The following is a 17,526-nucleotide window of genomic DNA, read 5'->3' as shown; positions in this document are numbered from 1 at the left end:
AGATGACACACACTGCTGCCACTGTGTGTTGGTGGTTGAGGGAGTGAATGTTTGTGGATGTGGTGCCAATCAAGCAGCTGCTTTGTCCTGAATGGTATCGAGCTTCTTGAGTGTTGTTGGAGCTGCACTCATTCAGGCAAGTGGAGAGCTTTTCATCACACTCCTGATTTGAATCTTGTAGATGGTGGACAGGCTTTGGGAAGTCAGGTGGTTAGTTACTTGCAGCTTGTAACCACAGTATTTATATGGCCGGTCCATTTCAGTTTCTGGTCAATGGTAACCCCCAGGATGTTGATAGAGGGGGAATTCAGTAATGGTGATACCATTGAATGTCAAGGGCAGATAGTTAGAGATAGCCATTGCTTGGCACTTATTAGCCTAAGCCTGAATGTTGTGCAAGTCTTGCTGCATATTTACACGAACTGCTTTCCACCTCTGTTTCACTCAGTATCTACTATTTTCTTCTCCATTGTTCCTATTTATTAGTAATGGAGAGAGACTATTGCTGTTGTCATTTACCAGGGCCCCAGAAGCCCCATTGACCTTCCTGTGCTTTTGCTGGCTGGAAATTCCAGCAACCTGCAGTGCAAAAAATTTTTGAGTTTAAGGGTGAGGGATAGAAAACGCCAATTTAGGGGACCCGCTCCAGCAAATTCTGGCCCATTACGAAAATCAGGAAGTAATATGTTGGTACTTGAATGGAGAGCTAAATTTGTGTGTGCTGAAACAAAGATACCTTCAGTTGTTGACATAAATGACAAAGTTCAGAACACAAGGTTTGAAAATTGGGCTGTTTTAAGCTCTTAAGGATTCAGTGAAATTTATCTGTCTGCACACTTTTGAAGCATTTTCACTCCTTTTAGAGTTGTATTTTTTGAGGACCTATGAGCACCATTCCAGGGAGTGTAAAGAGGAAAAGGTTTTGAGAGAGTTACATTGCTACTTTTATTACTTTTTTTATATTACTACTTTGCCTTGACAGAAAAAAACATGGGATGCAAAGTCAGTACTTGTTTATTTTGTTTGCCCATTGTAAAGCTGTCTAACTTTGTGTCCCATTGTAATGGGGTGGGGAGATATCAAAGGAAACCTCAACATTTGTTGGTTTTAAACATCACGGCTAATCCCTTGCAACCTGCTGGGCTGCACAGTGGGAGGTTATTGTGCTGAGGGAAACAGTGTCTAGCAGTAGAAGATAATCACTTGTCTGCTTTTGTGACCCTATAGTTGAACTGTTTTCCTCTGCTGGTTACCTCATTACATTGCTGACCTTTTACCCTGATGACTTCCCATGACTCATGCTCATAGGTAGACAGAGCCTTTTTTTAAAAATGAGTTTTGTTTACACAGGATATATCTCAGGAAGGCTACGGAACTCGCACTGTGCCACCATTGACACCTAGCAAGCCCAACCATGAAGATTTGAACTTGTTACAGCAGGAGAGACCATCAAGTTTGCCTGTAAGTGACTCATGATGTTGCTTGTACCCTGTAACACAATTGAGGTTCATTGTTTAGATCTGCTATTAAAAGCTTGATATTCTATTAGATCTTAGAGCCCCAAGCACGGAAGGAGGCCATTTGGCTCATCGTGCCTGTGCTGGTTATTTGAAAGAGCTATCCAATTAGTCCCACTGCCCTGCTTTTTCTTCATAGCCCTGCAATTTTTCTCTTTTCAAGTATTTTTATCCAATTTCCTCTTGTAAGTTACTATTGACTATCGACCTTACTACCCACCACCCTTTCAGGCAGTGCATTTCAGATCATAACATTTTGCTAAATAAAAAATTTCTCCTCATCTGTCGCCCGACTCTTTTGCCAATTACTGCAAATCGGCGTCCCCTCTTTACTGGCGCTCCTACCATTGGAAATAGTGTAGACAGAGAGAAACTATCAAAACCCCTCATAAATTTGAACATTGCTATTAAATCTCCCCTTAACCTTCTCTGCTCTGAGGCGAACAGTGTCTTTTTTTACTCATTCTTGGGACATGAGTGTCATTACCTACCCCTAATTGCCTTTGAGAAGTGGGTAGTGAACCATCTTTTGAATCACTGCAGTTCTTGTGATGTAGATACACCCACATTGTTCTTCGAGAGGGAGTTCCAGAATTTTGACTCAGCGACGGTGAAAGAACAGCAGTCTGGTTCCAAGTCAGGATGGTGTGTGACTTGGAGGGGAACTTGCAGGTGATGGTGTTCCCATGTGTCTGCTGCACTTATCCTTCTCGGTGTTAGAGGCCATGGGTTTGAAATGTGATGTCAGTGAAGACTTGCAAGTTGCTGCCATGGATTGTGTAGATGGCACACACTGCTGACGCTGTGGCTGGTATTGAAGGGAGTGAATGTTGCTGCAGCTGCACTCACCCAGGCCAGTGGGGGGTATTCATCACATTCCTGACTTGTGCCTTATAGATGGTGGACAGGCTTTGGGGCGTGAGTTACTTGTCACAGAATTCCCAACCTCTGACCTGCTCTTGTAGCCACATTATTTATGTGGCTGGTCCAGTTCAGTTTCTGGTCAATGGTGACTCCCAGCACCTAGATGTTTAGAGTTTCAACAATGGTAATACCATTGCATCATGAGAATGCCATTTTTTGTTGGAAATGGCCATTGCCTGACACTTGTATGGCACAAATGTTACTTGCCACTTATCAGCCCAAGCCTGAATGTTTTCCAGATCTTGTTGCATGTAGACACGGACTGTTTGAGTGCCTGAGGAGTTACAAATTGAAGTTACAAATGGAACTGAAGATGGTGCAATCATCAGTGAACATCCCACTTCTGACCTTATGTTGGAGGGAAGGTCATTGATGAAGCAGCTGAAGATGGTTGGGCCTAGGACACTGCCCTGAGGAACTCTGGCAGTGATCTCCTGGGACTGAGATGATTGACCTCCAACACCTACAGCCATCTTCCTTTGCACTAGGTATGACACCAACCAGTGGAGAGATTTCCCTCTGATTTCCTTTGACTTCAATTTAGCATGGGCTCCTTGATGTCATGGTCAGTCAAATGCTGCCTTGATGTCAAGGGTAGTCATCTCTGGAATTCAGCTTTTTCTTCCAGGATGAGGCAAGGCTATAATGAGGTCTGGAGCACAGTGGCCCTGGCAAAACCCAAACTGAGCAATGGTGAGCAAGTTATTAGCTGGATTGGTCTGTCAAAGACACCATTCATCATTCTGTTGAATATCAGGGGTAGATTAATGGTGCAGTGATTGGCCTGATTGGATTGCCTTGTGTCTTGTCAACAGGATATACATGAGCAATTTTCCACATTGTTGGCTTGATGCCAGGGTTCTAGCTGGCTAGGGGTGCAACTAGTTCTGGAGCACAAGTCTTCTGTACTACTGCCTGGATGATGTCAGGGCCCATAGCCTTTGCTGTATCCAGTGCTTCAATCGTTTCTTGATATCACATGGAGTGAATTGAATTGGTTGAAGACAGTGATTCCAGGATTCTTTTAGATACATCTGGTGCTGTCCCTGACATGCTTTCATACCCTTCTCATTGATCTAGGATTGGCCCCTTGGCTTGATGGAATGGCGGTGAGGCATTTCTTGGGCCATGAGGCTATAGATTGTGGTTGAATACAATTCTACTGCTGCTGATGACCCACAGAGCCTCAAGGATGCACAGTTTTGAACTGTTAGATCTGACCTGAATCTGTCCCAGTTAGCACAATGGTAGTGTCACACAACACAATGGAGTCCTCATTGTGAAGGTGGGATTTTGCCTCCACAAAAACTGTGCTGAGGTCACTCCTACCAATACTGTCATGGATAGATGAATCTACATCAGGTAAATGGTAAGGACAATGTCAAGTAGGTTGTTCTTCCTTGTTGGTTCTCTCACCACCTGCTGTAGGCCGAGTTTGGCTGATATGCCCTCAGGACTTGGCCATCTCGATCAGTAGTGGCATTACTGAGTCATTCTTGGTGATGGACATGAAGCCAGCTCCCCACCCAGAGTACATTCTGTGCCCTTGCTACCCTCAGGCTTCACCCAAGTGGTGTTCAACATGGAGGAGTTCTGATTCATCAGCTGAAGCAGGGTGGTAGTTGGTAATCAGCAGGAGGTTTGCTTGCCCATGTTTGACGTGATGCTGTCAGGCTCCATGGGGCCTGGAGTTAATGTTGAGAGCTCCCAAGGCCACTCTCTCCCGACTGTATATACCACCATATAGCTTCTCTGTTGGGTCCATCCTGCTGGTGGAACAGTCCATACCCAAGGATAGTGTTAGAGGCATTTGGAACATCGGCTGCGAGGGATGATTCAGTGAGTATGATTGGCAGGCTAGTGCTTGACTAATCTGCAGGAAAGCTCTCTGAATTTTGGCACAAGTGTCTAGATGTTATTGAGGAGTACTCTGCTGGGTTGACTGGACAGGGTGTGCCTTTGTCAATTCCGTGCTTAGCTTGATGCTCGGGGATCCTTCTGATTTTATTCTTCTTCCACTTTTCTGTAGTTAACATTTGTAGTCTAACCTTTGTAATTCCCAATGGGTGAAAAAAATCAAAAAGTTGGTAGAAAAATTATTTACTTGGCTGTTGAATACTGAATGCAACTTAGAGTAATTGCACTTTTTGAATGGCCTATTTGTGTTCAGATATCAGATTGCTGTTGCCCTTGGACTTTGGAGATCCAGTCTAGCAAATGCACAAGTTGGATGTGCTCTCTAGCACTGGAAATTTATAAAAACTTATTCTGATGTTGGATCAGACACTTAGGGCAGGATTTTCATGGCAAGGTGGGGCTGGGAACGGAGGCAGGAGGGCCCAGAATTTCTTGCCAGAGTGTCAGTTCCCTGGCACAGTCCAGACTCTTGGCCGTTTTCTAGGAGGCTGGGTTGAGTCTGGAATGGCTACCTGTCCACAGGTGATGAGTAACCTATTAAGCAATTAAGGGGTTGCTTAAAGCACCTTTCCCATGTCTACTGGAATTTTCCAGTTTGCAGGCAGGCCATTTAAAGTGGCCAAAGCACAGCTAGCGAAAGAAGGCGGCTCCCTGGTGGCCGTGCAGGATCTGGTTCTCCGCATTGCTTTTAAAGGCCAATCTGTTGCCAATGATGAAAAATCGCTTCAGCTGCAGTCCACCCTGTCAAGGAACTCTACTCCACAAAGGCAGTCTGGCAGTTATAGCCATTTTTGCTTTTGAGTTGCTGGGAAAAGAGACACCTCTAAGCTTCTGTACTACCAAACAACTATTTTTGCTTTTATAAATTTGAAGTGCTGAGAAGGCACCTACATTTTGAGGTACCCTTTCTTTGTCTCTCTCTCACCTGCAACAGAAGGGTGCAGCTCCTTCAGTACTGCAGGGCCTTCAATTGGCCCTCCAATGTTGGGAGCCCGTCCACCATCCTTAATTGGACAGTGAGTGCGACCATTAATTGGTCAGTCCTTTCAAAATCGTGTCAGGTGATTATTCCCACAGTGTGAGGTCAGGGCCCAGGTTTGATCTCGGTGTCAGGGTTCCGACCTCAACCAGAAGATCTATCTCCTGATTTCAGAGAAGGGATACGATATGATTTCCTCGATTGGAGGAGTATACTTTCCAACCAGTTGGGGAATTGATCTATAATTGAGTCTTTTTATATTGATTGAATTAATTCATTTGCTGCCAAATCTCGCATACATACATACATGGTGGCTTTGACAACAGTGAGAAGAACATGTGCGCACAAGATTTACACATGCAGTGTTAAATAAGAAATATATTGACTTTTCTAGGTTGTTTGGGATCTTCCCCATTGTTACAGTGGTTGCGCATGTGCTGGCACAAACACATGGGCCGAGGGGCAAGTTGGTGGGCCTGGTGGCTTATGTTCTTGGTGCAGGTTGTTTAGCTTTCCTCCAGCAAGAGCATTGGGACCTTTATGTTATAGTGATTGCCTCTAACAGCACTTTTGTCATCTTTGCTCCATATCCCTTTATACCTTTGGTTAACAAAAATGTTGTCAATCTCAAATTTAAAATTAGCAATTAATCTGGCATTAGTCACCATTTGCAAAAGAGAATTTTAAACTTCTACCACCCTTTGTGTGTAAAAGTGTTCCTAATTTCACTCCTGAAATGTATGGCTGTTAATTTTAGACTCCAGCCCTATTCCTGGACTCCCCAACCAGCAGGAATGGTGTCTTTCTATCCACCCTATCTGTTTCCCTTAATATTTTGAAACTTTGATCAAATCACCCCATAACCTTCCAAATTCTAAGATTGCAACCCTAGTTTGTATAATTTTACCATGTAATTTAATCCTTGGAGTTGAGGTATTCTGTGTATCTTATGTTGCACACCTTCAAGGCTAATATATCCTACCTAAGGTGTAGTTCATAGTACTCCAGATGTGGTCTAACCAGGACTTTGAAGCATGACCCTTACCCCCTGTATTCTAGTCCTCTAGATATAAAGGCCAGCATTCCATTAGTATTTTTGATTATGTTCTGCATGAAATTTTAAGGATATATGCTCCTGGATCATTCCCCTCCACCCGGGCTTCTCCCTCAAAGTCCCTTTGGGCTTCACTATTTCTAGCTTTTCATCATGAATAAAATACTTGTTCTATCCTTTTTAAGTCCACAGTGGATGACCTTGCATTTGCCTACTTTGGAATCCTTTTGCCACAGTTTTACACATCCCTTTATCTATCAATATTGCTTTGTAATTTTATGCCTCCATCTGTACTGCTTACAATGCCGCCTATCTTTGTGTCATTAGCAAACACAGTTATGTGGCTTTCTATTTCATCATTGAAGTAGTTAATAAAAACAGCAAATAGTTGAGGCTGCAACATAAACCCATGAGAGACACCACTAGTTACATCCTGTTAATTAGAGCACCTGCCTGTTATCCCTGCTCTCTGTCTTCTGCCACTCAGCCAATTTCCAAACCAGGTCAGTAATTTGCTTTCAATTCCATGGGCTTCAACTTTAGCTAACAGTCACTTATGGGGGACTTGATCAAATGCCTTCTTGATGTCAATATAAATAATATCCATAGACATTCCCCTGTTCAGTACATTAGGCAACTCTTCAAAAACCTTGATCAGATTTGTCAGGCATGACCTACCCTTTATAAATCCATGTTTCTTCTCTCTGGCTGAAAATTTTCAAGGTGTTCAGTTACTCTATCAATAATTATAGGCTCTAGATTCATTTCCTGACAACAGATGTTAACCTAACTGATCTATTAATCTCTGGTTTCCCTCTTTTACCATTCTTAAGTAGCAGAGTGGCACTTGCAATTTTCCATAGACTCATAGACGTTTACAGCACAGAAGGAGGCCATTCGGCGCATCATGTCCTTACCAGTTAGCAAAGATCTGACTACACTAATCGCATTTCCCAGCGCTTGGCCCATAGCCCTGGAGGCTATAGCAACGCAAGTAAATATCGAAATACTTCTTAAATGTTACGAGAGTTTCTGACTCAACCACCCTTTCAGGCAGTAAGTTCCAGACTCCCACCGCCCTCTCATTGAAAATTTTTTTCCTAAACTCCCCTCTTAGCCTTCTACCTCTTACCTTAAATCTATGCCCCCTGGTTATTGACCTTTATACTAATGGAAAAAGTGCCTTCCTATCCACCCTATCTATGTGCCTCATAATCTTATATGCCTCTATCAGGTCCCCTCTCAACCTTCACTGCTCCAAGGAAAACAATCCCAACCTATCCAATCTTTCCTCATAGCTCAGACCCTCTAGCCCAGGCAGCATCCTGGTAAATCTCCTCTGGACCCTCTCCAGTGCAATCCTTCCTATAATGTGGTGACCAGAACTGCACTCAGTACTCCAATTATGGCTTAACCAGCATTTCGTAGAGTTCCAGCATAACCTCCCTGCTCTTGTATTCTATGCCTCAGCTAAAAAAGACAAGTATCCCATGTGCCTTCTTAACCACCTTATCTACCTGCCCTGTTACCTGCAGGGATCTATGGATATGCACACCAAGGTCCCTCTGATCTTCAGTACTTCCCAGGGTCCTGCCATTCATAGTGTAATTCCTTGCCTTGTTAGCACTCCCAAGGTGCATTACCTCACACTTTGCTGGGTTGAATTCCATTTACCACTGCTCTGTCCACCTGACCAGTCCATTGATTTCCTCCTGCAGTTTACGGTTATCCTCCTCACTATTCCCTACTAATTTTCGTGTCATCCGCGAACTTCTTGATCGTACCCTCTACATTTAAATCCAAATTATTTATGTACACCGTAAACAGCAAAGGCCCTAGCACCAAGCCCTGCAGAACCCTACTGGAAACAGACTTCCAGTCACAGAAACATCCCTCTACCGTCACCCTCTGCTTTCTGCCTCTCAGCCAATTTTGGATCCAATGAGCCACTTTGCCTTGGATCCCATCGGCTCTTACTTTTTTGACCAGTCTGCCATGAGGGACCTTATCAAAAGCCTTGCTAAAGTCCATGTAGACCACATCAAATGCATCAACACTCCTGGTTACTTCCTCAAAAAATTCGATCAAATTTGTCAAACATGACCTTCCCTTAACAAATCCATGCTGATTATCCCTGATTAATCCATGTCTCTCCAAGTGCAGATATATTCTGTCCCTCAGAATTCTTTCTAGTAGCTTCCCTATCACCAAGGTTAGACTGACTGGCCTGTAATTCCCTGGTCTAATCCTTCCTCCCTTTTTAAATAATGGGACAATGTTGACAGTCATGCAGTCCTCTGGCACCTCACCTGTGGCCAGGGAGGATTTGAAAATTACTGCCAAGGCCCCTGATATCTCTTCCCTTGCCTCCCTCAACTGCCTGGGATACATCTCATCCAGGCCTGCGGATTTATCCACTTTTAAGGCCACTAAACCCGCTAGTACTTCCTCTCTCTCTGTTAATTTCCTCTAATCTTTCACAGTCCTCCACCCTGATGTCTATACCTGCGTCATCCTTTTCCACTGTGAAGACCGACGCAAAGTATTCATCAAGGACTGTACCCACGTCTTCTGGGTCCACACAGGTTACCTCTAAGGTCCTTAATTGGCCCTATCCTTTCCCTAGTTATTCTCTTGCTCTTTATATATTTAATAAACTGCTTTGGGTTTTCCTTTATTCTACTCGCCAATGCTTTCTCATGCACTCTCTTAGCTTTCCTAATTTCCTTTTTAAGTTCCCCCCCTGCACTTTTTGTACTCTTCTAGGGACCTTGTCGTATTGAGCCCTCGGTATCTGCCATAGGCTTCTCTTTTTTTTCATTAATCCTAATCTTAATGTCCCTTGACATCCAGGGTTCTCTGGACTTGGTCCCCCCACTTTGTCTTTATGGGAACATATTTGCCCTCTCGCTGTTTCCTTCTTGAATCCCTCCCACTGCTCTGACACAGTTTTATCTGCAAGTAGCTGCTCCCAGTCCACTTGGGCCAGACCACTTTCCAATCTAAAGAAAAATGGTTCCATCTGCTGTTATAAAATATGTGCATGTGAAACTTCTGTTTTGCTGAGAGATTAGGAAAGGGACAGAAAATTTTGACATTGGTCATAACAAATTGTGCAATTTCAGTTGCAGATCTGTATTGGCACAATAGTTTATTCACCTTCAAAACAAACTCGCGAAACCCTTTAGATGAAGGGTGGCACCCAAGTCTGCACTGATCATTTTTTGATCTTTTAATGTCTTTGTTTCTTAATTTTGGCCCAGAATTTCCACTGAGTGGCATTCACTGTTGGATTGCCACTCTGTACCTTTTCACTTACCCAAACCTGGAGCTGCACATTTCTCGCCTGGACTCCTGACCCCAGCCTGCTGAAAAATGTGCAGCGCAGCACAGCAGCTCTGGGAGGCCTTCTGTGCAGTGTAGGATCATTAGGGGAAGTGAAGCCACACTCCCTCTTTACAACACTAGCTGTCGTGAACCAGGTAAGTTTAAAGGTCCCAGCCGCTTTGACAGGAGAGAAGGTAAGTGTGCAAGGTGAGTGGGGAGGAGGGTTCAGGGTATTTGAGGGGGTGGTCGGGAGGGGCATCATGGCAGAGGTGGGGTGTCAGTACCATAGCTATCCAGGATCTAGAAGTGGTTTTAATCCTTCTGACTTTTCCTGGGTAACTATTCTGTTAAGAGAGTTTGGAACCATCCAAAGCCTCCGATTTAAATCGGAGTTTTGGATGGTTCCAGGCCCAGGGTAATTGCCCAACGGAAGTTTAAACTTCCTGAGGAATTCCCATGCAGTCCTTGAGTGGGGACTTCCTGGGAGACACCCTGCACATTTTCTGTGGTATTTCTGGGGTACAACTATCCAGAGGCCCGAAGATTTGGGCCAACATTTAAAATAGATAAAAGTAATTAATTTCTTTGCAAAGGTATTGGGTTTGTATGTTTCAAATTGAATGTGTAGGAAATCGCAACAATATTTTGTGCATGCATCCAAGAATGCTGTGTATCATTTTGGCCGTCACTGTACATAAAGGATATTGCAGTTATTGAAATTATACAGAAGAGATGAACTAGAATGATTGAGGGGATGGAGGGATTGGGTTATGAGGAGCAATTATGTAAATTGATCATGTTCTCACTGGAAAAGAGAAATTTGAGAAGTGATATCATTTCTGTTTTTATGATTCAGAAGGGACATGCTAATAAAGCCATGACAAGCTAGGGGCATAGTATAAGCAGATAGTATTGATTGATTCAGAAAACATCATTTTGGAATATAGTGTATGTAATCGTGTTGAATATAGCATGCTTGGAAGCAACAGGTAACTTTGGACCTATGGTTCCCAAAGCGCTCCTCCATTGGAACTTTCCTCATGGCTAGGGTGGCTGCTGGTGGAGGCCAGGAATACTGGATGCAGCCCCCCCTCAGCCCACCCACTTCTGCACTGAAGCAAAAATTACCTGATCATCATGTAGGACTTGAATTTTGCGCAGCTACTTGGACATTGAAGACTGTTGTAGCCCACTAGTTGAGATCAGTAGACGGGCATAATCAATACATCTTCAGCTGCTTCATCAATGACCTTCCTTCCATCATAAGGTCAGGATGTTTGCTGATGATTGCACAATGTTCAGCACCATTTGTGACTCCTCCAAGACTGAAGCAGTCCATGTCCAAATGCAGCAAGGCCTGGACAATATCCAGACTTGGGCTGACAAGTGGCAAGTAGTCATTGTACCACACAAGTGTCAGGCAATGACCATCTCCAACAAAAGAGAACCTAACCATCGCCCCATGACATTCAATGGCATTACCATCACTGAATCTTACACATTCAACATCCTGGGGATTACCATTGATCAGAAACTGAACTGGACTAGCCATATAAATACTGTGGCTACAAGAGCAGGTCAAAGGCTAGGAATCATGCGATGAGTAACTCACCTTCTGACTCCCCAAAGCCTGTCCATCATCTACAAGGCACAAGTCAGGAGTGAAATGGAATACTCCCCACTTGCCTAGATGAGTGCAGCTCCCACAACACTCAAGAAGCTTGACACCATCCAGGACAAAGCAGCCCGCTTGACTGGCACCACATCCACAAACATTCACTCCCTCCACCACCGACACACAGTAGCAGCAGTGTGCACCATCTACAAGATGCATTGCAGGAATTCACCAAGGCTCCTTCAACAGCACCTTCCAAACCCACGACCACTACCATCTAGAAGTACAAGGGCAACAGATAGATGGGAAAACCATCATCTAGAAGTTCCCCTCCAAGTCGCTCACTGCCCTGACTTGGAAATATATCGCTGTTCCTTCACTGTCAGTGGGTCAAAACCCTAGAACTCCCTTCCTAACAGCACTGTGGGTGTACCTACACCACGTGGACTGCAGCAGTTCAAGAAGGCAGCTCACCACCACCTTCTCAAGGGTAACTAGGGATGGGCAATATATGCAGGCCCAGCCCGCGAAGCCCACATCCCATGAATAAAAATAAATAAATGTGGGAGGTATGATTGGGACATTTGCAGATGACACAAAAATTGGCCGTATAGTTGATAGTGAAGAGAATAGCAGTTATCTCTAGAATTATATCAATTCTTTTTTTGAGTGGGCAGAGAAGTGGCAGATGGAATTCAATCCAGAAAACTGTGAGATCCTAGGCCTGCTGCGCTGTTCCAGCGAAGCTCAACATAAGCTTGAGGAATAGGACTTCATCTTTCGTTTGGACACTTGCAGCTTTCTGGTCTCAACATTGAGTTCAGCAATTTCAGACCATGATCTATTATCCGCATTTTGTTTTTTTTACTTTGTATGTTTCACTTTTTCCCTGACTTTGCTCTTGGACAGTAGCACATCTATTCTATGCACATCTTTTGTTTCTTTGTTTCTTTTCCTTCCCTATCACCATTCCCATTGCCCCATGTAAGACTAATTCTTCTGTCATTTAATCGGTCCTGTCTTCCACCCTATCACTGACCTTCCTTTGGCCTCGCCCCACCTACCCCTTGCTCAAAACCTATTATATCTTTAACTTTACCCAGGCCTAATGAAAGGTGATCAACCTAAAGCGTTAACTCGGATTCTCTCTCATCAGATGCTGCCAGACCAGACGAGTATTTCCAGCATTTTTCGTTTTTATTTCAGATTTCCAGCATATGCAGTATTCTGCTTTTCCTTTTGAGTTACATGTCCATGCTCTTTCTCACATCTGCTCATTGCCCCGCCCCGCTTCGCCTTCATAACCTGTCCCTCTGTTTGCTGCTAGTGGCAGTGACGCAACACTGGGGATGAGATTATATAAAAAATCTAGCTGACCTATGGACAAGGCTATCAGAAATTCATGGAAATTTGCCTGGTGAAATTGTCAAGGATTTTGCAGCTAAACCTTGTCTTTAGCTATATTTGTAGAGTGAGATAAAAACAATAAATGCTGGAAAGACTCAGGAGGTCTGCCAGCATCTGTGGAGAGAGAAGTAGAACTAATGTTTCAGGTCAAAGACCTTTTATCAGTCCTGAAAGATGTTGAAATGATCAGCTATTCACCGATACAGAACCAGGGAAAAGGGTATAATGGGTGGTCTGGTGGCAGGAAAAGACCAAAAGTGAAATGTTAGTGATAGGATGAAGGGAAAGAGTGATTAAATGACAAAAGCGAAGATTGTGAAGGCAAAATGAAATGATAATAGACAAGTATAGGAACAAAAGATAGTTCCACAGAATGTGCAAATGATTACAGCAAAATATTAAAGGAGGAAGGAATCAGAAAATCTGGCAAAAGAAAGGCTTCTTTGGTCTGGGAATGTGGCAGAAGAAAGGTAGGCAGACCTTGGGAGTGCAGACCATCCCACCAGCAGCCTACCAATAAGGAACCCACACCTCAAGGAACAACCCAAATTACCTTCACTCCCAGTAGGTAAGCTGCAGCCATCCTTCATTACCAGCTTGTGCTGTCCGAGAGAAGATTTGGTGAAGGTCTAGAAGTCGAAAAGCACAGTGTTAAGGTCAAAGGCCTTTAAAGTGCCAAAAGGAAAGATAAGATGTTGTTCCTCGAACTTGCTTTGAGTTTTACATTATAGAATTCCAAGGAGGCCATAGTATGAGTGGGATAGAGAAATTAAGTGGCAAGTGACAGATGTTTAGGATCTGTTTGCAGACTCAATGGAAGTGCTCAACAAAGTGATCACCCAATGTGCATTATGACACCCCCCCCCCCCCCCCCCCACCCCCAGTATACAGATGTGACATTGTGAACATTGAATGCACTGTACCAGCTGGAAGAAGTGCAAGTAGACTAATGTTTCAACTGAAAGGAGTGTTTGGGGCTCTGAACAGTGGGAAGGGTGGGGATGAAAAAGCAGGTGTTGCATCTTCTACGTTTATATGGGAAGATGTTGGGATTGATGGACGAATGGACTATGGGGTCATGGATGGACAATGCTGATAGAGGAGGCAAGGGGAAGATGCATTTTGTGGGAGATTCTGGAGATGGTGGATATATGCTTCCATTTCAAAGGGTGACATCTTGGGTTAGTACAATGAAGAATACTGGATAATCTGAATGTTACCATCAAGTACAGCCAGCTCCTTTTTTCTCCTCTCATACTCCTCCACCCACTCCGCACCCCTTAATGATGAAAAACTAGGAACAGTGGAAGTCCAAAGGGATTTAGGGGTCGGTGTATAGAGTTTGCTAAAATGTAACAGGAAGAAAAAATAATCTAGCTAATGGAATGTTAGGCTTTATAAGTAGGGGTTTAGAATAAAGGCTAGAATAAACAAGGCCCCAGTAAGACCACACCTGGAGTACTGTGTGCATTTCTAGGCGCTGCACTTCTGAAAAAATATATTGGTTTTGAAAGAGGTGCAGCAGAGGTTCACAGGAATGTTACTAAGGCTCCAAGGATTAGATCATGAGTGGAGTTTATATAAACTAGGCTTGTGTTTCCTGGAATATAGAAGAATAGGGGGTGATTGAGATTTTGAAAGGACTTGATAGGGTAGATAGACAGAAACTATTTCCGCTAATGGGGGAGTGAGTCTAACCCTAAGATCAGAGCCAGGCCATTCAGGGGAGAAGCTGGAAAACAATTTTCCACGCAAGAGATGGTAGAAGTGTTCAACTCATCCCATAAAAAGCAATCAATGCTAACCCAATTCAATTAATAATTTTAAACCTAAGATAGTTTTTTTGCAAGAGAAGGGTACAAAAGGATATGGAGCTAAGGGAGATGGATGGAGTTAAAATACAGATCAGCTGTGATCTAATAGAATAGCGGAACAGACTTGAGGATCTGAATGACCTACTGCTATTCCCGTGTTCCTTTTTTCTGCCTTCCAAATTAACATACTCTCCCCTTTGAATGTGAACCCCAAGTTCTAGATTTGAAAATACAGTATGGTATCTAATGCATAGCAGAGGTGGGGAGGAGATTAGGCTCTCCTCTCTAGAGAAATACCTAAATTTATTAAACTGAGTTGTTCAAAAAGTTGGATTGCTTTAACTTTTTAAAAAAAATAAAATTTGCTGAAATTGAATTTGAACGTTAAAATCTAATACTGAATACTTCTTTAAAAGCGCTGTGTTTGAAGTATCATGGGACTCAAATAACACATCAGCTTGTATTATTGCAGACACACCAACTCCCAAATTTATTGCAAAAGACGCAATTTCTAAGTAAAATTAAGCCTCACTCAGTCTTGAGCGAAGGCTCTGAAACCTTGAGATTTTTCACGAGCAGCTTTAAAATGCACCTTTCGCAGGCTCCTACATCCTGCTCCTCCTCCGGACCACGTGATCTGGGTTAGATTGCCGGTCGTCCTCTGTGAGGTTATCACACAGCCTAAGTGGAGCAGTTCGTGGCACCAGGAGCGGAGACATGGTTCAGAAACCTGAGACTGGCCTCCATATCTGCTTGCATTTACTGAGTAGCATAGAGAGACTTGTGGTCCAGAGTGGGACCTTGGAAATAGTCCCCAGCAGCAGGTGAGAGTCAGGGTGCATTGTTTGATGAAGTGGGAGCTCTGGATTGATGGTGCTGCAGCGACTTTGAGAGTTGGACCTAACCAAATGAGATGTGCACACACTCAGCTTAATAGTTTAGAGATAGTTGAAAATATAAAGGCCCAGATTTTCACCCTCGAGGTGGGATTGAGAGTTGGGCTCTTTCCCAATTTTACAATTCCACCTTCCTTGTGGCAGTGTCCGCCCAACCTATTTTCATGGTGGGTTGGCGGGAATGGGCTGGTGTCCGGGCCGCTGCCTCCTGAAGCATGCCCAAGGTGGTCGGATGCCGAGGGGGCAGATTAGAAGGCCTGCCTGCATTCACTAGGACATCAGACCAGTTCTGAACATGAGTGTTGGGCACTCTAACCCTCACCACCTACTCAACCCCCCGCCCCCAACCACATCCCATGCTCCCTCCGTAGCCCCTCATGCTCCCTCCATACCCACCTTGCTCCATCCATACCTCCCCATGCTCTCTCCATTCCCCTCCCATGTCCCCTTATTCCCATATAGCCCCCCATGCTCCCTCATATCCCCCTCCCTTCCCCACATCACCCATGCTCCCCCCATATCATCCTGTGCTTCCATAATCCAGCCCAAGGTGTGAGATTTGCGCTTTTCTTACTTGGTTCAGGCACAGGTACCGTTTATTTAAGCAGCAGTAAAACATAGGAACACCTATCATTGCTCTCTTTAAAACTGAAGGAGATAAAATTTGAATTTCAGTAGCTCATGGTAGAAAGGAGGCGGGGACAGGCTGGAGACGTTGAGCTGGGGGCTGAGTCCTCATGCTATGTTTCGTTTTCTCACTCTCAGCTCGGGCCCTAAGGGAGCAGTCTGTCAAGATCACATAACTCCAACTTCCAGCAACAAACAACCTGGCCCATTTTTTTTTTGGTTCATATATATTTTTAAATTTCTTTTCCCTGGTTTAGTTCTTTCCCCCATCTCCCCCCTGTGCCCCCTCCCCAAGTTTTTAAAATAGCTACTGGATGAAGGAGTGTCACTTTTCTATTAGTCCAGGCTGCCCCTTGCCTTGTACCTGAGTTGTGGGTCTGAGTGATGTCCATATTAGAGAAGACACGCATCAAACAATCCATTTATACTTTGTTATGTTGATTGACAAGAAAGAAACAGGATTCATGAGTTTTTTTTTCTCTATGCAGTGAATTATGATCCGGAATGCACTGAATCTGCAGATTCAGTCATAACTTGAAAGGATTTAGAAACATATTTGAAAAGGAGTACATTAGCGGGTTAAAAGCTAATTGGATAGTTTTCAAAGGGCCGGCACTGCACGATGGGCCGAATGGCTCCCTTCAGTGCTGTATCATTCTACGATTTTATCATAAAATAACCGAAGTTCAATATATGTGTGTGTATGTATATATATTATATATATAAATATATATTTTCTTAAATTGATATTCAGAGGAAGTATAATAATCTAGTTTAAGATGGTGATGGTAAGAGAGAAATGGTACAAGTTTTCTCTTGTTTAACACTGTCAAAACTGGAGGCATTATTTTTGGTTCATGCCTAAAACCCTAATTCATGACATTAACCCCTCAAAGTTTACATTTTCTAACTGTCTATGAGCTAGTCACATTTCCAAACCCCTTCTCAAACTTCAACTCATTTAAAGTCTGCAACCCAGATCCTCACTTGCCCCTCCATGATCATCATCTCCAAGCTCTTGTGCCCTGAGGAGTTGACTTAAATTTTTGGCTTAATTTTCAAATTGCTGCAAAACCCCTTCACTTCCCTAACACCAAACTTCTTCATTCCACTACTGATGGCCTGTTATGACACGGCAGATGATGAATGCCAGGTGGATCAAATCCACAAGGGGAACTTGATTACATGGTCACAACAGTTTTGCAATTTGTATTTTATTTTGAGTTGTATGCCCTGAATTCAGAAGTAATAAGCCTACCACAACTGCAGAGATTTTTAGAAAACTAAATTAAACATTTATTAACAAAATAAGAGATTTCAAGCCCATAAATAGGTCTACAAATTACTACTATAATAACTCCTAAAACCCCTAATTAATCTGGCTTCCAGTTACACCCCCATTAAGGCAACAGTAAAAACAATTAGATTTAAAACGATCCAGGCAAGTCA

The 17,526-nt window shown here is 43.5% G+C and overlaps 1 protein-coding gene across 1 annotated transcript in view; it reads left to right on the top strand.

The window, feature by feature from the left end:
- The window catches only part of LOC144689618 (AT-rich interactive domain-containing protein 1B-like), a 296,240-nt gene that overhangs the window by 241,550 nt on the left and 37,164 nt on the right, over positions 1-17,526 (top strand). Inside the window, exon 4 of the mRNA XM_078556849.1 lies at positions 1,351-1,461. Within this exon, the coding sequence (XP_078412975.1) occupies positions 1,351-1,461 (111 nt within the window). The remainder of the gene's footprint in view (positions 1-1,350; positions 1,462-17,526) is intronic.

Source organism: Cetorhinus maximus, chromosome 14, assembly GCF_964194155.1.
Source record: "Cetorhinus maximus chromosome 14, sCetMax3.hap1.1, whole genome shotgun sequence".
NCBI classification, from domain to species: Eukaryota; Metazoa; Chordata; class Chondrichthyes; order Lamniformes; family Cetorhinidae; genus Cetorhinus; species Cetorhinus maximus.
Note: the sequence above shows the minus strand (reverse complement) of the source record. Positions and strands in the feature narration are given on the sequence as shown.